The sequence below is a fragment of the Neoarius graeffei genome, chromosome 26 (genome assembly GCF_027579695.1).
Source record: "Neoarius graeffei isolate fNeoGra1 chromosome 26, fNeoGra1.pri, whole genome shotgun sequence".
Classification (NCBI taxonomy): Eukaryota; Metazoa; Chordata; class Actinopteri; order Siluriformes; family Ariidae; genus Neoarius; species Neoarius graeffei.
In genome coordinates, this window is record NC_083594.1 from 2,920,510 (window position 1) to 2,943,274 (window position 22,765).

At 42.4% G+C, this 22,765-nt stretch overlaps 1 protein-coding gene across 4 annotated transcripts in view; it reads right to left on the reverse strand.

Annotated features, from left to right (window-relative positions):
* Positions 1-22,765, reverse strand: part of kcnab2a (potassium voltage-gated channel subfamily A regulatory beta subunit 2a) — a 157,427-nt gene that overhangs the window by 81,896 nt on the left and 52,766 nt on the right. For all 4 annotated transcript variants that reach the window (XM_060909944.1, XM_060909946.1, XM_060909948.1 and 1 more), the window contains one exon: positions 3,873-4,041. In XM_060909944.1, the coding sequence (XP_060765927.1) occupies positions 3,873-3,949 (77 nt within the window). In that variant the 5' untranslated portion in view covers positions 3,950-4,041. The remainder of the gene's footprint in view (positions 1-3,872; positions 4,042-22,765) is intronic.

Here is a 22,765-nt window from a genome sequence, read left to right on the forward strand (position 1 = left end):
TTTCCCTTTCTAAAAATCTAAAACGAACTACCATGACTTTACCATGCATACCATGTCGCCATGCAACATCAGACCTGCTAGGAAGTGGAAAATGTGATGTTAAACCGGATAGTGAATGAGTGAGTGAGTAAAAATAACCATTTTTGCATGTGTAAAAGTCAATATAAATGTTGGATTTTTTTTTTTTAAATGTACAATAGGAAACACAACACAAATCTGACACCAATATTAAAGATATTTCCACTTGGTAAGACTAAGTGAACATACAGAGATGCCCTGGAATGTCAGTGGTTTTACTTTCCTCATTTTTCCTCCTGGATTACAGAACGATCTCCCGCGCCCCACTGACCAAGCGCTCATTAAAAAAAATAACTGACCGTAGGTTTGGTCACAATCCAAGAATTAACTCTGACCTACTAGTTTTTCCCTCAACACCATTTAATATTCATAAACGCACAACTGGTCCTCATCACCACATGTGCACAGGATGAGGATTTTTTCTTTTAAAATTCAGTAATGCTGAGGAGAGAGAGCAAAAGAGAGAGAGACAGAGAGAGGGAAGCACAGCAGAGAATTAAACTGTAAAACAGAGTGGTACCTGTAGAACTGCAGCTGTCGCTTGGGGCTCCCGTAGCGCGCACTGAGGCCAGCAAGAGAAATGGAGAGAAAGAGAGGGAAGGTTTGACACAGCAGCAGGAAAAGAAGAAGAAAATAGCAGAGCGAGCGATACAGATGTTGTGCATGAAAAATCCATCACTGTATGATTACATGAAGCTGAATGATGGAATATCGAGCATTACAAGCAGGCACCTACAGACCCCATTGTGCTTGTAAGCTGAAAAGAGGTACCTGTGCCACCGGCTACAAAAAGACCTGTGTTGCCTAGCAACCTGATACCGCTGGCATTTACAATCTGACTGAAGAATCTGTATTTGATGTTCACTCACCACTTCCTTCACCACTTAATTACCCGTTATATAATCCACATAATCATGCATTAGCCAAAACGGCACTTGCTAACACACTTTCACATGGACGATCCTTACAGCTCAGCGTCCTCACTAAACGATGCCAAGTACGTCTCAGAAAAACTTCAAGCATTTAAACTTGAGAGAAATTTAAGCATCTCAATGCTTATGACTTGTTTGTGGGCACTTTTTTTTTTAATGATTATGACGACATCCAAGGACATCGTCATGAACACACTGCACTAAACACTGCACATTCAAGACAACTCCTGAGGAAGACCTAGCGTTAGCTAGCTAGTTTCTCAAGCTACATCCTGTAGGTTTGTTAAAAAAAAAAAAAAATTACTAATTAGCAAGCTAAACTCTGTAAAAGTCTTAAGGCTGCTTTATACTTCTGCGTAGAATCTTCACTGTAGGTACAACAAGAACAGCGAAGTATTTATATTTTCATATCAGGTCTGTGTCGTCCAGGAGGTGCTGCCGCACGAGAAACACCAGAATTTACTGATTTTACACAAAGAGTGAAAAACAAACAACGCGAATCCGTTAAACTGGCAGTTAATGATCTACAGAGCCTCACATTTTATATAAACAATATTGTGATCATTGATTTACAATATTCACAGAAAAGAAGAAACAGCCTGAAACGTGTAGGAGGAAACAACAGCGGACCAATCACAGTTGTTGCTGTTTGCATTGCTGTGACATGTAGCTATACTTTTGGGGCAGTGCGCATCAGGCGTAAACTTTATGCAGAAGTATAAACCTGCCTTTAGTTAGCAAAATTCCACTGATCTGTTATTTATACTGGTACTAAGTAAAGATGGCACTCTTTGGTCCTGTTATCCTTCCTAACTTCCTGTAAACACGACCTGTTGGCTTGGACAGCACGCTGGCAAGATAAATAAAATGATGAAATATTAAGAATTTGGGAAAAAAAAAAAAAATTCTGGCTCTCACTCAGGGGTCTATAGTGGAAAGAAAAAAACCCCACAGTTAAAGAAGAGAGGGGAAAAACCCTGCGATTTAAAATGCATGCATTTCAAAATACACAAGAGACACGACACGTGATGCTAAAGGTCAGCTGGAATGTTCTTCCATTTTAAACCAATTAAATTAAGCAGTTTATCATCCTTCATTAAAGGAGACATTAAGAGCATCATAAAGTGGCCATTAGATGTGGTCTGAGACGAGCACACCTGAATTCCTGCACAATAGCTGCAATGCAAATGCTTCTCGGAACAGTGATGATGGTTTGGAGCTCTAGCACCACCTGCTGTACATGGTGCAAACTGCAAGCATGAACTCCAGATCAGCACCTTTTCAAGAAACAGTAAAAGCTGCCATGACAAGGACCTCGACTCTTCAGGACAATGGTCTCCATCCTGGATTCTAGATTAAAAGCTTTAACTGGAAGTTATTTCAGTTGTTTAATAAATACGGACTTAAAGGTGACCGGGTGGGGGACGCAAGGAAATGGATTGATCTGTGGTTCTGTGCCCATGTATAAAGAGACATGTCTTTATTTTGACTAGTGTTGTTCTTCACTGGTCTGTAGCGATGATGGATGAACACCTGGATGAGGTGAAGATTAAAATCTCATGCTTTAAACGACGCAGAAGAGAAAAGGAAATATTTGTAAAGTCTTAGATTTGACGCTTAATTGTAGAACTGTTGAACAGTTTATTTGCTTGGAATTCTTTTCTTGCTTTCACTGCAGCTCAAATTTCATTCAATTCGGCTTAATGTCACAGTTCTAAGTTTTTCATCTGATCCAATATCGTACATACAATTTATTTCATATTTCCCTTGACAAACAGCAAATGCCACATCAGCACCCTTATGCAAGATGTGAAGGGGGCGGAGCTTCAAGGTAACATCAGAGTGTTTAAAACACCAACACAACTGTTAAATCATTCCAGATTCAAATATTTAGTGGCCAATTTTCTGGAAGGAAAAAAAAAAAAAAAACAGTATTTTGGGATGGAGGTGTCGATTTATTTAGTTCCCAGCTATCAGCTACCTTTCCCCAATCATATGAAGAGGGCAGGGCTAGCACATGCTTCCTTTGAGACATGTGAAGCCAGCCACATCTTTTCAAACTGCTGTGTCGTCTATCTCCTTTTACATACATGAGCTCAGAGATGCCCACGATTGGCTAGCATCGCTGTGATTGACAGGGGAGAAAAAGAGCATGCTCCTCCCTCTCAGACAAGCATGAACAATTTTACTCCGTAGACAGCGGAGACACTGTCGATATTCAAACTTGAACACGCGAATCATCTCTGGTCTACAGGATGAACTGCTTTTCTGTTAAATTCCTCAAAAGCCGGAATATTTTTGAGTGATAACTAGTAACAGCATACATGTTATTTTCCGGATATTGAAATATGAAGCGCTTAAGGAACCTCTGTGGAGATCAGCAGGTCTATGTGTAGTGTTAAGTACTGAGACGCACACATTTGAGCAAAAGCACCTTGAACTGCAATAAAAATGTCCAAGGGCAATAGAAATGGTAACTGAACAATGCACGTTTTAACTTCTGCAACTAATTTAATGCAACATTTTTCTGATTTATTTCACACTTTTAAAGTTTACATTTGACTCACAGCAGAAAAAAATCCTGCGCATCATGTGCTCATGCCCCATCCCTCACATCATGTGACACACTCAAAACAACATATTTGTAATTCTATAATTTATGTAAAATAATATAAATCCTTAATTCTGTTTACTAACCACAAGTTCTATAATCTAAAAACAGTTCTTTACTAAAGGTCACTTTTTTTTTTTTGATAAGGATGTTGATGTAAATCATGACAAAACATTAAGATCCCACAATGAATGAACACTTCAACAAATGAAAGATTTGAGCAGTGTGTGTGTGCGCGTGCACGTGCTAACCTGTAGATCATGCCTGGAGAGCCGGTCTGTCGTAGAGAAAGGCGAGCAGGAGAGTCCGTAGTAGATTCGGGATACATGGAGGCAGGAGAGCAGGGAATGTTGCCAGCCTGCCAAAGGTTCGCTTTCTCTCCAAACCACCAGGAGCGCCGTCTCTCACTTCACTGGGCCTCTGAAGAACAAAAACACGTTTTTAAAAATTGTTCTGAATAGCAGTATGTAGAGCTTTAATAATGGACACAGTCACATACCAGCTTTACAGGAACTTTGATATTTTCCCATAAATGTCATAAAAATACTAGACCTCTTCTGTAATCCGGAAAAAGGAGGGAAAAAAACCCCCCAAAACTGACCCTAAATGCTGGGTGTTTAAAGTGTGTGTTAGAAGAGAGATGCGTTCAACAGAGACGTTGCAGTAATTCAGACACACCACAAAATGGCACTGTTGATCTACAATGACTCAAAGGAATGTGGGAAAAATCTGAGTCATCAATCACAACACCAGCAGTGCAGCGGATTCAGAAACAGGGTTTTAATCAGTGTTCCTCACTGGATAGAGAGAGACATTATTCCAGATATCTCACTCTTCACACTGAGTAACTCATCGTAATGTTTTCTGAGGTCACGGTGTGTTTTTAGAAACTTGTGCTCTTGATTTAGTCCATTAATAAAAAGAGTAGAGTCCAAATTCCGTTACTTTGGACTCTACTTTGGCTGCTTTTTACCAGGCTGTGGATTGTCCAACAAGGAACAACAGGACAATTGACTTGCTGTATGCTAATGTGAGGGATGCATACAGAGTCACACCCCTCCCCCCACTAGGGAAGTCTGACCACCATAGACATATAAACATAGACGCCGCCTTCTGCGTAGAATCATACGTCATCCTCGCCGCCATATTGGATGTGGCAAAGTGGAGATTCTTCAACCGTCTCTGGTATAGCGTCTAGACAGTAGCCGAGAATAAAGATGCCTCATTCATGTGCTGCGTTTAACTGTACCAACAGGTTTACCGTCCAAACGAGATCACATGGGATTACCTTTCACAGGTGAGACTGGAAAAATACTTTTCAATACTGTTCCTTCAGTCTTCAGTTTCCCAGCTCATCTCCACCGGGGGGGTGTAGAGTTATAAGCAGTGAGAATTAGAGAATACAGTGCCACACTATGATGAACGTTTTTGAACGTATGATGAATGTTTTTAACCTTTCTGAATGGGAAGGAATCAGTGATGTATTTTGTTTTGGTATGACGTTAGAACCTGGCCGAACTCAGTTTGGCACTCATTCAGCTCACTTTATTCAACGAGAGCAGGTCTGTGTGGTGACTCAATAAATAAAACAGTAAATTTTTATTTTCATTCACTATTTCCAGTTTTTCCACTATTTCCATCATCAGAGATGCCTACCCCAAATTTTGAATTTCAGTATTCTTGAAAACATTTTTCAGTATTTTGGAATGACTTTCAGTAACATTAATTTATGCGCATTTCCATTATAAAGAGGTATATATACCAATATGTTTAACATTTAAATTATTAAAAATAACTTGTGTGAATTGAATAAACAAAACACGAGCAGCCATCTCAACTGAATTTCCACTCAAATTTCTAGAGCATACAATACATCACATTTTTATAAATACAATAGTGTTCCCTGTTTGCAGACATTACGGTTGACTACCAAATCACTGGTATTGAATGTAACTCCTCAAAAGTATTATATTATATTGCCTGGCAAAATGTTCTACCTGTTAACGGATTCTAATAAAATTAAAAAAAAATTTCTTATTTCATGCCAAAGAGAGTCCGACATTATCTTAATGTCCCAATATATAAATACTTCAGCATAATGCTTCAGAAGAGACATTGAATAAAATGACATTTATAATTGTATTTAAAACAGTGGAATGATCAATTTTTTGCCACAATCCCAACAGCACTAATCATAAAATTCTGTTTTTGATCATACTACATGTACATTTGGAACACTGAAAAGACTTTGAATTAAAGAAGTACAGCCGGTGTTTGATATTTCAGTGAATAAAAATCAATCATACATGTAAAAAGAAACTGAATAAGTTTAACTCCCATTTCATGGCACTAATTGGCAAGTTCAACTCCAAGCACAGGTCAACCATCACCGCTTCAGCACGTGTCACGTTCCGTGTCTTTTCATCCACAGATAAAAACTGCTGGATACCCCCAGATTTACTTTCTGCCTGACTCGCCATTTCAGCATACTCCATGTGTTTTTTTTTTTGTAGTTGACATGCCGCGTGCAGTCATCACGACCACCATGAGTGATGTTAATGTCAGTTCTACACAGTTTGCAGTGCGCGTATCCATTGCCCTTTTGACTGGGTGTAATGCACGGCCATTCTACCGTATCGAAAATAGTATGAACAAGTGTGCGGAATCTGCGCATGTCACACACAGCATGTGTGGTTGTCGTAAAAATAAATAGCCTAGCCGTGAATCGCACATGGATTGAAAAAGTCGCTTGGACATTTAAAAACAACTCACTGGAATTTAAGACTTTATAATAATTCCGTACAGAATAACACTGTTTGCCGTAACATCGTATTTATGTAACTTTTCCGTACAAAATACGGCCAATCCGTACTAGTAGGCATCTCTGCATCATTTATCATATTCAGTCTTGTAGGTTGGTTATTGTGGCCTCAGATTTTGGTAGCTTGCTACGGTATGCGGACTGATTAGTTTACCTGAGCTATTTATCGCGTATCTGTCGCTAGTTTGCAGTGTACAGGGTATTTCGCACACTATTTATAACCATCACATTAAAAGTTATACGTGTTGTTTTGATGCCTGTTTGTTTCCCAAATATATACGTGTGTGTCTTAATGGGCGAATAAAAGGCATCGAGTTAAATATTATTGTAGAAAGGGGCTTTATGAAGTTCAGTCCATTTACTTGCATTGGTTTACGGGGAAGATTTGCCACATCAAATATGGCGGACACTCTGATGTATCCCAGCAACAAGGCCACCAGCTCAATGCGGCGTCTATGTTTATATGTCTATGCTGACCACAACCTGGTTCTTCTACAGCCAAAGTACACCCCCCTGGTTTAAAGGCAGCCTGCAACAACTAGCTCCATCAGGAGGTGGTCCCCTGAAATGGAAGATGCTCTCAGAGACTGCTATATCACATCACGGACTGGGATGTGCTGCTTAGCCCACACTGTGAGGACATAGAGGGGCTGACACACTGTCGGACAGATTACCTCAACTTCTGTGCAGGTGTGGTCTCCCCTGCTAAGACTGTACGGTGTTACCCTAATAAGTCATGGGTAACACAGGAAGTCAAAGCTGTCCTCAATAGGAAGAAGGCCGCCTTCAGGAGCAGGGATAGGGAGGCGATGAAAGCAGCACAGCAGGAGGTGAAACGCTGCATGAGGGAAGCTAAGGACAGCTACAGGAGAAAGGTGGAGCAGAAGCTGAAGGAGAACAGCATGAGGGAGGTCTGGGAAGGTGTGAAAGCCATCACAGGCCGCAATACAAAGACCAGAGTCGTTGAGGGGACAGTGGAGAGGGTGAACGAGTTGAATGACTTCTTCAATCGGTTCAACCAGCCCACGTCCCCCCCACCCTCTCCCTCACTGCAGCCATCTCTCCTTCTTCCCTCAACACACCTCCCCCCAGTCATCACAGCAGCCCCCTCCTCAACACAGACTCCTCCATGCATTACTGCAGACCAGGTCAAAGATCAACTGAGGAAGCTTAACCCCAGGAAAGCAGCAGGCCCAGACAAGGTGTGTCCACGACTACTGAAGACCTGCACTGCTGAACCACTCCAACGCATCTTCAACCTCAGCCTGCAGCTGGAGAGAGTGCCAACCCTCTGGAAGACTTCATGTATCATTCCAGTTCCCAAAAAGAATCAGCCCAGCGAGCTGAATGACTTCTGACCGGTGGCACTCACTTCACATCTGATGAAGACGTTGGAGCGGCTCTTCCTCAGCCTCCTCAGACCCCAGGTACAACATGCCCAGGACTGTCTGCAGTTTGCGTAGTGGGCAGGTGTTGGTGTGGAAGACGCCATCCTCTACCTGCTACACCGAGCCCACTCGCATCTGGATAAGGGAAATGGCACAGAGAGGATCCTCTTCTTGGACTTCTCGAGTGCCTTCAACACCATCCAGCCTCTACTGCTTCAGGACAAACTGAACAGGATGTGAGTGGACCTCTGCCTGGTCACCTGGATCTCCAGCTACCTCACTGACAGGCTGCAGTACGTCAGGCTGAAGGATATCACGTCTGACACTGTAATTAGCAGCACCGGAGCACCCCAGGGCACGGTGCTGGCCCCTCTTCTCTTCACCCTGTACACCGCAGACTTCTGCTACAACTCGGAGCTGTGTCACATTCAGAAGTTTGCCAATGACACAGCCATCGTTGGGTGCATCAGTGACGACAGAGAGGAGGAGTATAGGAGCCTGGTGAGGGACTTTGCTGTGTGGTGCAACAGGACCCATCTGCAGCTCAACAGCTCAAAGACCACGGAGCTGGTCATTGACTTTGGGAGGTCCAGACCAAGGTCACGACCAGTTCTGATCGAGGGAGTCGAGGTGGAGGCTGTGGATTCCTACAAGCACCTCAGGCTGTGGCCGGACAGCAAGCTGGACTGGACTTGCAACACCAATCACTTATACAAGAAGGGACAGAGCAGGCTATACTTCCTTAGGAGGCTGCGGTCCTTTAACACCTGCAGGAAACTCCTGTGGATGTTCTATCAGTCTGTGGTCACCAGTGTCCTGTTTTACACCATGGTGTGCTGGAGGGGCAGCACATCCAAGGAGGACACATCCAGGCTGGACAAACTGATCAGGCGGGCCGGCTCTGTGGTCGGCATGAAGCTGGACTCTCTGGTGACGGTGGCAGAGAAGAGGTCTATGGACAAACTATTGAACATCATGGACGATGCCAGTCACCCTCTGCACACCGTCATCAGCAACCAGAGGAGCCTGTTCAGTGACAGAATGCTCCGTCCCAAGTGCAGGACGAACAGACTCAAAAACTCCTTTGTCCCTCACGCCATCAGACTGTACAACTCCTCTCAGGGGGGGGTGGGGGGGTAACAGGAGGACGGAGGACGGGAAGGAGCAGTAGCCTAGCCTAACAATAAGCAATACCGGACAACGTGCAATATAATGTGCAGTATCTTTCCTGCTTCCCCCCCACCCACACACACTTACCCTAACCCCACTTCTCCCCCCTTCTCCATATCTTATTCTTTTATAAGTATATGTAAATACTTAATTTATTTTAATTTATCTAGAAGTTCTCTCTATTTCTTTTCTGTTATGATGCTGCTGGAATCTTAATTTCCCTGAGGGAACCCTCCCAGAGGGATCAATAAAGTTTTATCTAATCTAATCTAAAGGATGCAAAGCACCAGATCCACATCAGGTGCACCGGAGGCTCCAACCATCAACTCTCCTGCCCATAGTGCAGCAGTCAGTCACTTCATGTGTAAACACGAGCGGAGTGAAAAGCACAGACGTCTGGCAGACGTGTAACGCTAGCAAAAGTTATGAGAATACAAACACCACGGATAACAGCTAAAATGTTAGCCAAAGACTAGACTAACCAAGCCAACAGCACTTTATAAATGCACATGCAAAAACGTGGCAGGTTCAATTCATGGTTCAGAAGGAATTATTCAAGATTTCTTCACAAGCATGTGATATTAGCCCCGCCCCTGAACAAACCCACAATCAATCCCGATTACAGACTCGAGTGTGAAAATGCTTTCGAATAAAATTAAATCCAATCTTGTAATATAATGGAAAAGACTGGAATTGGATTAGACACTTAAAATCATTTTTATTAGCCGAATGAAATGAATTTTATTTATTATTAATTTAGTGTTTATTAATTTGCTTGTAATGTTTTTATAAATTACCCACCAAAGCTTCCTAATAAAATTTTACAGAAATTAAATATTAACATAATTTTAAAAAATAAATAAAATTAAAAAAGCGCTTTTTTTTGGTTGTGATTGATTTTATTATATCTATAGCGGATTATAAATTATTTAACTGAATAAGAACCCTATGGCTTTTAGCTATGCATTTTAAAATCTTCCAGAAAAAAAGCCCACCATTTTTAAGGCTAACATTAAAAGTACTTACAACCAATTTTGAAAGTAGTTTTTAAATAAATAGTAAAAAAAAAAAAAAAAAAAAAAAAAAAAATCCATAAGATGGGTATCGATATCAACTGATGCTCAAGGTTTCAGTATCAGAAAAGAAAGTGATATGGTGCGATCTTTAAACGATATCATGAGCAACACAAATCGGAGGTTAATTATGATCACAGCAAAAAGAAAACCTCCCTGAATAGATAAAACGGCAGGAGCGACGTCCAGGTGCTCTGGGTCGAGTTTCAGTAAAATTTCTCTGCAGTGCTATAAAGGGAGCTGGAGGTTCTCTGAAAAGCTGCACAAACCAGGATCAAGTGAGCATCAGATCTCATTTCCTGCGACAATGAAATGCAACCCAACACAATGCAGCGGTGCTACCGGAAGGCCAGAGGAAGCGTCCCGCTCATCCGACAGCAGTCCTTCACGTCTCACCTGCCTCGCTAAAGGACTCACTAATGAACACGTCGGCACGTGAAGCCTCAACCAGATCAAGGTGACTTTCATCCTCCTATTAATCTCCATGTACTGTAGGTGTCACTCTGGGAACGTGGTCTTTCGTCTGCCAAAGGACTTGTTTAACGCAGGCTTCCATGCAGATCCGATCACATGAGCGAGAACGACGGACAAAGCGGTCCTTCAAGACAGAGTTTATCATCTGTGATGAAGTAAAAAGCAGGTTTCATCTTCTTTCTGGTATGTGATCTGGTGCACTTTTTTTTTGGTAAATAACCTTAAAAGCAAGAAGGTTTCAGGTTCGAACCTCACGGCCAACAGGGGCCTTTCTGTGTAGAGTTTGCATGTTCTCCCAGTGTCTGTGTGGGTTTCCTCCAGGTGCTCCAGTTTCCGCTCACAGTCCAAAAGACGTGCAGATTCGGTAAAAATACCCAGCCACTGGGGTTGCACAAGCCAGTGCATAGTTAGTACCAATCCCAAGCCTGGATAGATCAGGGAGGGCTGCATCAGGAAAGACATCTGGTGTAAAAACTATGCCAAATCAAATTTGTGGATCATGATGACCTGCTGTGGCATCCCTAATGGGAACAGCTGAAGGAAGAAGAACTGCAGTGTGACCCTGGATATCAGGCAGATCTGGACTATAAAATCAGATGCTTAAACTATTCAGGGCTTCCACTCCTACATTGTTCAGACCGATGGGATTAAAAAACAACAACATGTTCAGCTGTTTAACGAACCTGACTTTATTCTCTAATCCACCACACGTCATCTCCGACAGATGCATAAACAAACCAATAAATCACAGAGAATAAAAAAAGTGTGTCGTTCCTCATTTGTAGAATGGCTGATCCAAAAACACACCACAACAGGAGTTGTGGCTTTTAAAACACACTCCAGAACATGACCATTTGCAAAAATATGCAAAGGAAAGCTCGGCAACTTGAGGAAACAAATATATTTAAACGCCAAGAAAGAAAAACACCCCAAAGAGCATGCAGAAATCCAGAGAACACACACACCCCCCAATGTTTGAAAATGGTCCTCCTGTGGTATTTTACCTGGTTGAGGATGTAATACTCCCAAGTCACGCCTCAGCTGTGTGCTGATTGAAGTGCAATAAAAACCAAAACCATAAGACACAAATAATCTCATCTCATCTCATTATCTCTAGCCGCTTTATCCTTCTACAGGGTCGCAGGCAAGCTGGAGCCTATCCCAGCTGACTACGGGTGAAAGGCGGGGTACACCCTGGACAAGTCGCCAGGTCATCACAGGGCTGACACATAGACACAGACAACCATTCACACTCACATTCACACCTACGCTCAATTTAGAGTCACCAGTTAACCTAACCTGCATGTCTTTGGACTGTGGGGGAAACCGGAGCACCCGGAGGAAACCCACGCGGACACGGGGAGAACATGCAAACTCCGCACAGAAAGGCCCTCGCCGGCCATGGGGCTCAAACCCAGAACCTTCTTGCTGTGAGGCGACAGCGCTAACCACTACACCACCGTGCCGCCCGACATAAATAATGTCTTGAGTATTTAAACATTCAAATCCTCACACTCTGGTCAAATCAATCACCATTTCCATTTATTACATGCTCGAATATTGACGGTATTCATAAAGGTGACGTACTTCGTAATGAAATTTTTTTTTTTAACTCAGCATTTCTTCGTCAATCCAAATCTCCAGAACATATCGTATTTCCATGGCGCCCGGTCTGCAGCTCAGTTTGGCAGAAACTGGTTTCTTCTTCTTCAGGTTGATTTAGGATCAAAACTCTTTCTTGGTGCAATCGGATCCCACTTTCAGAAGCCGACTGAAACTGTACTGAACTCTTTGCTCAGATGGTCTTGGTGAAATGCAGCAGGGTTCGATTCTAACAGACGGAATGCTACATGTGTGAAGGCACCCAAGTAAACATTTAAATATTTCAAAGAGTAAACAAGCAGTGAGGTAAAGTACATTCCATACATTTGTCTTTTTTTTTTAAAAGGAGTCTTTTTAAGGTTGTCCACCAAATCCTTGCACTAAGTGAGATAGGATATTTATCTTCTTGAACACACACACACACACACACACACACACACACACACACACACACACACACACACACACACACAATGACTCAGCTGCTGCAATGTTCAGTCCTGAAGCTAAACCTGTGAAGTAAAAAGTGTGTGTAGCAGCTAATCAGTGGCAGTGTGATACAGTGAGGTGATGAGGTACTGCAGCACTGCGCAAACAGAGAGTGTTTATTCCTGCAATGACTTCCAGAGTCTCTCTCACACTCACACACACAGCAACACCATTAAAGCTTTCTTGCTACACTGCAAAAATAAAACTAAACAAAAAGTTTGTGAAATGTAAACGTCTGATTTTACAATGCATTCATGCCAGAATTTTGCTCCAATATGTTTTTTTTTTTTAATTTAATGAGTCAGAGTGGCGTCAATTCTTTCATACTTTCAGGAATAAACCGGATATCTTGTATTCTGTAGACAAAAGATCAGTCTGTTGTGATGGAGCTGTTTATGATTTGCCTTGTAGTTTGCAAGAAACACAACCGTAGCCAAGCAAATTTTCTTGAATTAATCTGTGAACTGTAAAAATGACTTTAAATTTAGTCTTATTTTTAAAAAAGAAAAAAAAATTAACAAGAGCTCAAATGCATCTTTTCTAACACTAGATACTTTGATCCAGCTGTATAGCCAAGAACAGCCACCAAATCAGCAACACCACCAAAACTCTTCTGATGCTTAAATGCTCATAAGACAACCTAAACCCATCTTAGGGTGTGTTCACGCCATTCTGGAGAATTATCTGGCTGTGCACATTCTGATTTCAGCCATAATTCTTTTCCTTTCCAAACAGACTGAAATGGTGGTGGCGTATTTATAAAATGGCTGACCCATGCGAACACAAACATGCATTCTGGATCATAATGTAGTTTTCTAAGCAGGCTCTTTCAGCCTCAAGCAGCGACGTGAAATGCGAACTGAGATTTTTTTTTTTTCAAATTTACACAAATTAGGTTTAACGCAATAAAGTGACAAATCCAAACGATTGGCTACAGTGATTCCTTGGACCAATTATATGAAAATAGATATCCATGTTTCTCATACAGTCAGCTTGTGCTGCTTGTCTGCTAATATTAAAGCTCATAGGCAACGGTTTTAATTTTATGCACATTTGAAACTTTATATGTTAAAAAACCCTCTAAGTTTCTTCTGGTCTCAAGAAGTATTGTTAATAAGTAATAATTAAAATAAGTTAGCGTGGATCGTGGTGAATTTCTGTTCGGCTATTTTCGTGACCACTCAGTGCGTGACGTCATTTAAGACAAACAAACTGCTTGAGTTGAGTCCACTTCCGAGTATTTTCATTGCCATTCGGTTTGATTGCAGAGGTGCGTTCGGCAATTAAAAAAAAAAAAAAAAAAAAAAACCACACATGCCTTATTTGTTGTGCAGTGAACTGTAACAACGGGACCGGTTCAGGAAGAAGTTTTTACCTTTTCCAAGAGAGGAGAAGAGGCAGAGAGAGTGGACTGGCTTTTTCTGGAAGAGGAGAAGAGGCAGAGCGAGAGGGTTGGCTTTTTCCGAAAAAGGAGACGAAACAGAGAGAGTGGATTGTGCGCGTGAAGTCAGAGGGTTGCTTTTTTCCAGAAGAGGAGACGAGGCGGAGAGAGTGGATTGTGCGCATGAAACAAACTCAAGCAGTCAAAGAAGAAACTGAGCAGCAACGCTCAGGCAAAAAGGAGAAGATTGGAGGTAAGCATTTTTACTTTTGCTTGCAATTGACAAGTCAAGAATCCTGAGGGATCCTGTACAATCATTGCGGAAATGAGACAAAGGGATATTTCCTCACTTAGAGTCGGCTATAAAATGGTATAATGCCGCAGATGGCAGGCTAATGTGGCCTACTGGCACACTGTCCAGTAATCGTTCCCTATATCCACTAGGGAGAGCAGTTTAATTATTCCTCAAAAGGGCTCTTATTTAGTATTACGACGAAAGTAAGAATATCATAACTACCCGGATAAATAGTTTGGGCGCGAGCCTTGTTGAGGTCCGGGGTCACCGCGATCAGAGTCGGCCGAGTCACTGTCCGATTCCGAGGCCACACGGTCAAACCAGTGAGCCGCATGGCCGTTGCAAAGCAGTCGGTGAATAGGTTCATACATACATGGTTTCACCTCTCGATATTCAATTTGGAGAGTTCCTACTTCAAAAGTGCCATTGCTTTCAGACATTTTACACAATCTCTCACGACCACAGTCCGTACACGTGTGCTTGGTTCACAAGTAAAACACAGAGCTGCTCCCGGTCTGTTTGGCTTGAATGATGTTACGACGACAGCCCCCTGGCGGTGAAAGTGCGCATAAGTGAGATGTAAACAAACCTTTGGAAATTGGGCAAAACAGTATATTTTAACCGTTTTATTCAATTTTAGGGTGCAAATTAGACACCAGGAAGATTGAATTCACTTTTTGGGTCGTTCTTCTAGAAAATAAAGTCGATATTCTACGTTTCACCTCCGACCGTTGCCTATGACCTTTAAGCCTGACACATAACGTAAGACAAGCAACTGATTTTCACACTGATCAGAGTGTTATCGAATTTAACTAGTTAGAAGAAGATAAAAAGTTGACAATGCTAAAACTAATATGAAGCCTGGAGCATACCATACATCAAACAACCAGACTTCACACAGTTTCACTTTATTAAAAATATAATTCATTTAAAATGACAATTGTATACCTGTACTAAATTGTGAGCTATAGGCTACATTTTTGCTATGATTCAGTCTCACTGGAGCTAAACACACTGAAAAAAATGACACATACTCAAACGACAACAGTATCACTCACTCCATGCCCACAAGAGGAAAAACCTACAAGTGATTTTTCACACGCTCATATGAACGCAGGTTTAGGCTCCATGAAACCAGCTCAGTTTAACTTGTAAGCTACCATTCTTACAGAACTACAGGAAAAGGTTATTATAGCGGACTCTAAAAATCCCGACAATCTCCCATGGAATTCGAAATGTACTTTAGAAGCAGCTAATATAGCACCGTACTTCCTGTACAGGTGCAATAAATCAGGGCCAATTAATATATCTCATACCCCTTTTCCACCAAATCAGTTCCAGGACTGGTTCGGGGCCAGTGCTGGTGCTGGTTCACAACTCGTTCAACTTGCGAGCCAGCTGAAAACCAGTTTGCTTTTCCATAGCTCGCGGTGCTAAGGGGAGCCACGTCATTACGTCGCTGTATACGTCAGTTACATCGCTGCGTTTGCATAAACCTTGGCGCAAACATCGAAGCAAAAACAACAACACTGAGAAGAAGCAGCAGCAACAACAACAATAATAATGGATGACTTCGCGTTTATACAGCTGCTGCTTCTCGTCGCTTAAAAATGGCGACCTTTCGCGGTCTTGCGATTGTTGTTGGTCTTAACAACTCCGCCCCCCCCACTGACATAAGCGGTTCTTTCCTCTGGCCCAGCAAAGAGTTGGTGCTAGCCAAGAACCGGGTTTTCTGGCCCAGAGCCCATTCTTTGTTCAGTGGAAACAGAAAACCCGGTTCCAAACTAAGCACTGGCCCTGAACCAGCCCTGGAACTGCTTTGGTGGAAAAGAGGCATCAGGCTAGCTAACTCTTACGTTCATGACACGAGGTCATTAGGACTGCAGCATCAAGGAACAAGGCATGTGTGTAGGACACACTTTCCAACAGGGATGTGTTCATGTTTCACTAAACAGTGCTTGTAAAAAGAGCCGTGTAGCAATTATCACCTTGTGCAGGTGCAGGGCGTCCTACAGAGGATACACTTCCTGTGAGAAACACAGGATAAAAGCAGTACGAGTGAATCCTGACACCAGGAACACAAACACAACAGTTATCACGATGCAGCTTGGGCTGAGGCTATTGGTTTTGTAGATTCCATTGATTATCAAGTTGATTGAGTAAAAGTCAGGAATGTGTTCTCCGTGACAAGCGACATGTAGGCCTTGGAGCTGAGCCAGGAAACAGAGTGGGGAACAGATTTCAATTATGTCTCACACTGCGGATAAAATATGACATTGTTACGGAATCATTTTGTCAGCGTGAGAGAAAACAAGCCGATATCATACCTGGATTTATGCCCTTAGTGCTGACTGGGTGTTTTATTGTGCAACTGCTAGCTACCTTGTTGGTCTGCGGTTCCCGGTATCAGCGACGCTTTCTGTTTAGGCGCTAAAGCACAGACGCCTGTACACTGCACAACATTTATGATTTAGTTTAAAATAATTCCAAAATACAGAGAAATGTTTCTCCTACGTTCGTTTCCTCTTCACCCATCATTGTACGTGTGCACTAATCAAAAGTGGCAGCTCACCATACTCGCACTCCGCCACATAGCTCTCATATACGCATCCTATAAAATGAAGCATCAAAGCACAGAACCTTTAATCCATCCATTTTTTGCAGTCGAATTACTCAATTAATTTGAGGAAAAGTCTCAGCCCTAACTGAGGTATGGAATGCTACTTGCTTCCAGGAAATAGTTCTTCAAAAATTGTGGCTGTGTGGTATTTTGTTTCATAAAAGAGCAAAATTGGACTTAACACCACCACCAAGAGCATCAGTGACGCAGTAGCTCACACGGCCATACCATGAGAAACCAGGATTGTTCATAATTAGCAAAGTTGTTCTTCATGAGAAAAATTAGATCTTCCAAACAAAACAAATCAGAATCAAAATCCATTGAAAACTCGGGGAGGAGTAATGATTTTCCTGAAAGTTCCTTAATGAGCCTGATTAGCAACTTGTTAACGAGAAATCACAAAAACAGGGAGTAACTTTTGTGCAGACTAATTAGATCTTCAAAAAAGAAAAAAAAATCAAAATCCATCGAAAACTCAGGGAGGAGCAGCAATTTTTGTGAATTGTAGACGGACGCCGCGTGATGGCAATAGCTCATTGGCTATGGCCGGGGAGTTTAAAAAAAAAAAAAACCTGGTGTCTGAGTTCAGTCCATCACAGGTGATGAGAAAAATGGAACACAACACGATACTTTACATCGTCGACATACAGACTACGATACATGCAAATCATCTTGATATATAAATTTACCAAGAAACACTGACAAAAAGTTAGAGTACTAGAGAGTGTTAAAACTGATGATTCATTTTTCATGTCTACAAAAATTATTTAAAATACTTACAAGGAGGGAGGAATTTTTTAAATCTACAAAAATGTAATTTTTTGGAAAGAATTTTAATCAAACCAGCTGCTTCCAAATTTCAGCATGTTATAACTTTAATGATTAAAAACAAAGAAAAGTTATAAAAAGCCATCATGATACCTGCAGTTTCTTAGAACAGTGAACTGTATGCATATCATCATACACCAGTCCTCGGAAAAAAAATCATCTCCCAGCATTACTGGCCCAATGGGCGAGCAGCACCCAAAGCATACTCCCCCAAAAAACAATTCCGCTTGCCCAGAGCTTTATTTTATAATAGGTGAAGAAGCATAATTATGATAAATCCACAAAACCATCACACCAATATATACAGACACATTCAGAAAGAAAGAAGTTCTAGTAGCAAAGGAATTAATAATTTTGGGTATATTAAGCTGTAGAATTTTGATGAGTATAATAATAATAATAATAATAATAATAATACTGGAGCTTTGTTTCTGTTATCAAAGGAACACAGTCCTGTGCAAAATGTCGCTGTGGAACCAGAGTGTAGAAATGAACCTACAGTTCAAGAGAGTTCTACACAAACACACTGAACTTTACAACAGCTGCACGCATGTAAAATGGAAATAAATCGACTCAGGCAGGAAAAACTACTTTGGATAAAATTGTTATTGTTCGTTACACACAGATCAACCTGCGTGACTCAGCTGTGCCTTTGAATCGAGAATTAATGAAAAGGGAACTGAACATTAACCGTTTATTGAGATTATTATTACAGGAATGATTATAGTTACTACAGTATATAACTACAGCTACAACTGGAATGTGCTGATTCTGTTAACGTTTGTAATTATTGTACTGACCACTATTAGATAAATTTAAAATAAAATCTTACAATATTGTCTGAAAGTCTAAAGCAAAATATTTTATTTTACAAATAACACTTTAGATATTGTTTTAGCAATAATAAAGCATCACTGTATAAATGACAGAGTGCAGATAGCTGTGTAACTAAATGCCCTTGGGGTTGATGAGACATGGAGGGGTGGGGATACCATCTAGCCCACAGTTCAAGTCAAAGCCCTTTGAGAATAAATGCTTTGGCTTTCGCTACATTCTGTTCCCAAAAGCTGATGTCGTGGAAAAAAAGCCTTTACACAAAAAAAGGCTTTCTTGCTTCTGTAGTTTTTAAAAAAACTGTTCTTCTGTGTCTGAACTTTTTGGGAAAAAGAATGTATATTCCGACATGGAGCTAATGCTAGGCCACAAATCTGCACCGTCACTCCAGTCATTTCAAGGAATTTTGTATGGATCAGAACCGCTAATAAACTCTAATTTCTGTGTATATCTACCCTTCGCTTCTTTCTGACCAAGACTGCCCAAGTAATCCGGTAGTAGAGGGTTTTTTTAGCTGTAGTTTTCTTCAAACAGCAACAGATGCCAGACATCTCCGCTTGGCTTCAGGATGTGAACAGCCAATCAGAGGGTCCCGTATGCGTTTACAATTTTTATGTCACGGTCACGATTTACAACCAATGGGAGACACCCTTTGTCGGCTGTCCACCAATCACAGGCTCCCGTGCCACAATGGCAGTATGTTGATAAATATTTAGAAAATAAAAATATCATTACAAAATATATGAAACCATCAAAAACAATTTTAATTATTATTTGATCCCTTGCTGATTTTGTAAGTTTGCCCACTGGCAAAGAAATGAACAGTCTATAATTTTAAGGGTAGGTTTATTTTAACAGTGAGGGATAGAATATCAAAAAGAAAATCCAGAAAATCACATTTTATAAAATATATAAATTGATTTGCATTTCGTTGAGTGAAATAAGTATTTGATCCCCTACCAACCATTAAGAGTTCTGGCTCCCACAGACCAGTTAGACACGCCTAATCAACTCGTTACCTGCATTAAAGACAGCTGTCTTAAAGTGACACCTGTATAAAAGACACCTGTCCACAGACTCAATCAATCAATCAGACTCCAACATGGGCAAGACCAAAGAGCCGTCTAAGGATGTCAGGGACAAGATTGTAGAGCTGCACAAGGCTGGACTGGGCGACAAAACCATAAGCAAGAAGCTGGGTGAGAAGGAGACAACTGTTGGTGCAATAGTTCAAAAATGGAAGAAATACAAAATGATCATCAATCGACCTCGGTCTGGGGCCCCACGCAAGATCTCACCTCGTGGGGCATCAATAATCACGAGAAAGGTGAGAGATCAGTCTAGAACTACATGGGAGGAGCTTGTTAATGATTTTAAGGCAGCTGGGACTACAGTCACCAAAAAAAAACCATTGGTAACACATTACGCCATAATGGATTAAAATCCTGCAGTGCCCGCAAGGTCCCCCTGCTCAAGAAGGCACATGTGTAGGCCCGTCTGAAGTTTGCCAATGAACACCTGAATGATTCTGAGAGTGATTGGGAGAAGGTGCTATGGTCAGATGAGACCAAAATCGAGCTCTTTGGCATTAACTCAACTCGCCGTGTTTGGAGGAAGAAAAATGCTGACTATGACCCGAAGAACACCATCCCCACTGTCAAGCAGAAGCGGCAGTGGAGACTGAGCATACGCCGGAGGAGAAGGCGAGGTTGCCGAGCAGGCATCACACACCGATTGAAAAGAAACCCTCACAAAACAGCACTACCATCTATTCTCCTATCAAACGTCCGCTCATTGGAAAATAAAATGGACTCTCTCAAGCTGGATTTAACCACACAAAGAAACATGAGAGAATGCAACGCAATCATCCTTACCGAGACATGGCTTCACAACAACGTTCCGGACAGCACCATTAAACCGGATGGGTTTACAACATTCCGCGCGGACAGAAACCACGCCAGCACGGGTAAATCTCGAGGAGGTGGTGTGTGCATTTACACAAATAACAACTGGTGTACAAACGCTGCAGTTATTACAAGTCACTGCTCAGAGAACATTGAGTTTTTAACCCTCAACTGCCGTCCATTCTACCTGCCGCGAGAATTCAATACCGTCAACATCACAGCTGTTTACATCCCCCCCAGCGCCAACACAAAAGAGGCGCTCTCCATTCTGTACAAGTCTGTGAGTACACTACAAAACACACACCCGGACTCGGTCTGCATAATCGCTGGCGATTTTAATCAGGCCAATTTGAAATCAGTAATGCCACACTACCACAAGTGTGTGAACTTTGCAACAAGGGGAGAGAACACACTTGACCAGGTATACACCAACATCAGACATGCCTTCAGAGCTGTTCCCCACCCCCAACTGGGTTCATCAGACCATCTCTCTGTTATGCTAATCCCAGCCTACAGACCTCTGTTGACGAGAAGCAAGCCAACTGTGAAACAGATCAGGGCCTGGCCAGAGGGCTCCATAGCAGCTCTACAGGACTGTTTTGAACGCACAGACTGGTCTGTTTTTAGGGAGGCGGCCACCACCAACCAGGACGTCAACCTCACCGAATACACAGACTCTGTAACTGGATACATAACAAAATGCATGGAAGATGTAACCGTCACTAAGGACATTACAGTGAGAGCAAACGAAAAACCCTGGTTCACCAGGGAGGTACGTGAGCTCCTAAGGGCACGCAATGTTGCTTTCAAGTCTGGGGACAAGGAGGCCCTAAAGTCTGCCAGGGCCAACTTGCACCGCGGCGTGAGAGCAGCCAAGCGTGCATATGGACAAAAAATCAATTCGCACTTCACTGATACGAAGGACCCAAGACGCCTGTGGCAAGGCATCCAATCAGTCACAGACTATAAACCATCCCCCCCACCGTGTGAGGACAACACAGACTTCCTCAACTCACTGAACACTTTCTTCAGCCGGTTTGAAGAAAATAACACAACAACACCTACGAAAACCCCCGTCAACCCAGACAGCACAACACTTCAACTGGACTCAGCAGACGTGAGGAGGACCCTACTCAAGGTGAACCCCAGGAAAGCTGCAGGCCCAGACAACATACCCGGGCGCTTGCTCAGAGACTGTGCGAACTCACTCCCGGAAGTCCTCACAGATATCTACAACATCTCTCTGAATCAAGCCATCATACCAGCAAGTTTTAAAGCTACCACTATTGTACCACTACCCAAGAAGTCACCAGCATCATCACTGAACGACTATAGACCCATAGCACTCACTCCCATCACGATGAAGTGCTTTGAGAGACTGGTTAAAGCCCACTTAACATCCACCCTCCCCACTACTCTGGATCCATACCAATTTGCCTACCGCCCCAAGCGCTCCACTGATGACGCCATAGCAATAGCACTCCACCTCTGCCTGGCTCATGTGGAGAACAAAAACAGTCATGCGCGGATGCTGTTCATTGACTTCAGCTCTGCGTTCAACACTGTCATCCCCCAACATCTGGTGAACAAGCTGAGTGAAATAGGCATCAGCACTTCACTGTGCAACTGGCTGCTGGACTTTCTAACAAACAGACCGCAGACAGTCAGAGTCGGAAACAACTCCTCAGCGACCACCATCATAAACACCGGGGTGCCGCAAGGATGTGTGCTGTCCCCTCTGATGACCCACGACTGCTGTGCCAGATTTGAAACGAATCACATCATCAAATTTGCAGATGACACAACAGTGGTGGGCCTCATCAAAGACAACGATGACTCAGCATACAGACAGGAGGTACAGCTACTCATCAATTGGTGTGAGAGGAACAATCTGCGTCTCAACGTCAACAAAAAAGAAATTACTGTGGACTTCAGAAAAAAACAACCAACACATATCCCACTGATCATCAATGGCAGTGTAGTGGAGTCTGTGAAAAGCACAAAGTTCCTGGGAGTGCACATCACAGATGACCTCTCACGGACTACCAACACCACCACCCTGGTCAAGAAGGCGCAGACACGACTCCACTTCCTGCGGAGGATGAGAAGAGCCGACCTCCCCACATCTGCACTCACCACATTCTACAGGGGTGCCATTGAGAGCATCCTGACCAGCAGCCTCTCTGTCTGGCACGGCAGCTGTCTAGCTGCAGACAAGAAGGCGCTGCAGAGGGTGGTGAGGACAGCAGAAAAGATTATCAGGTC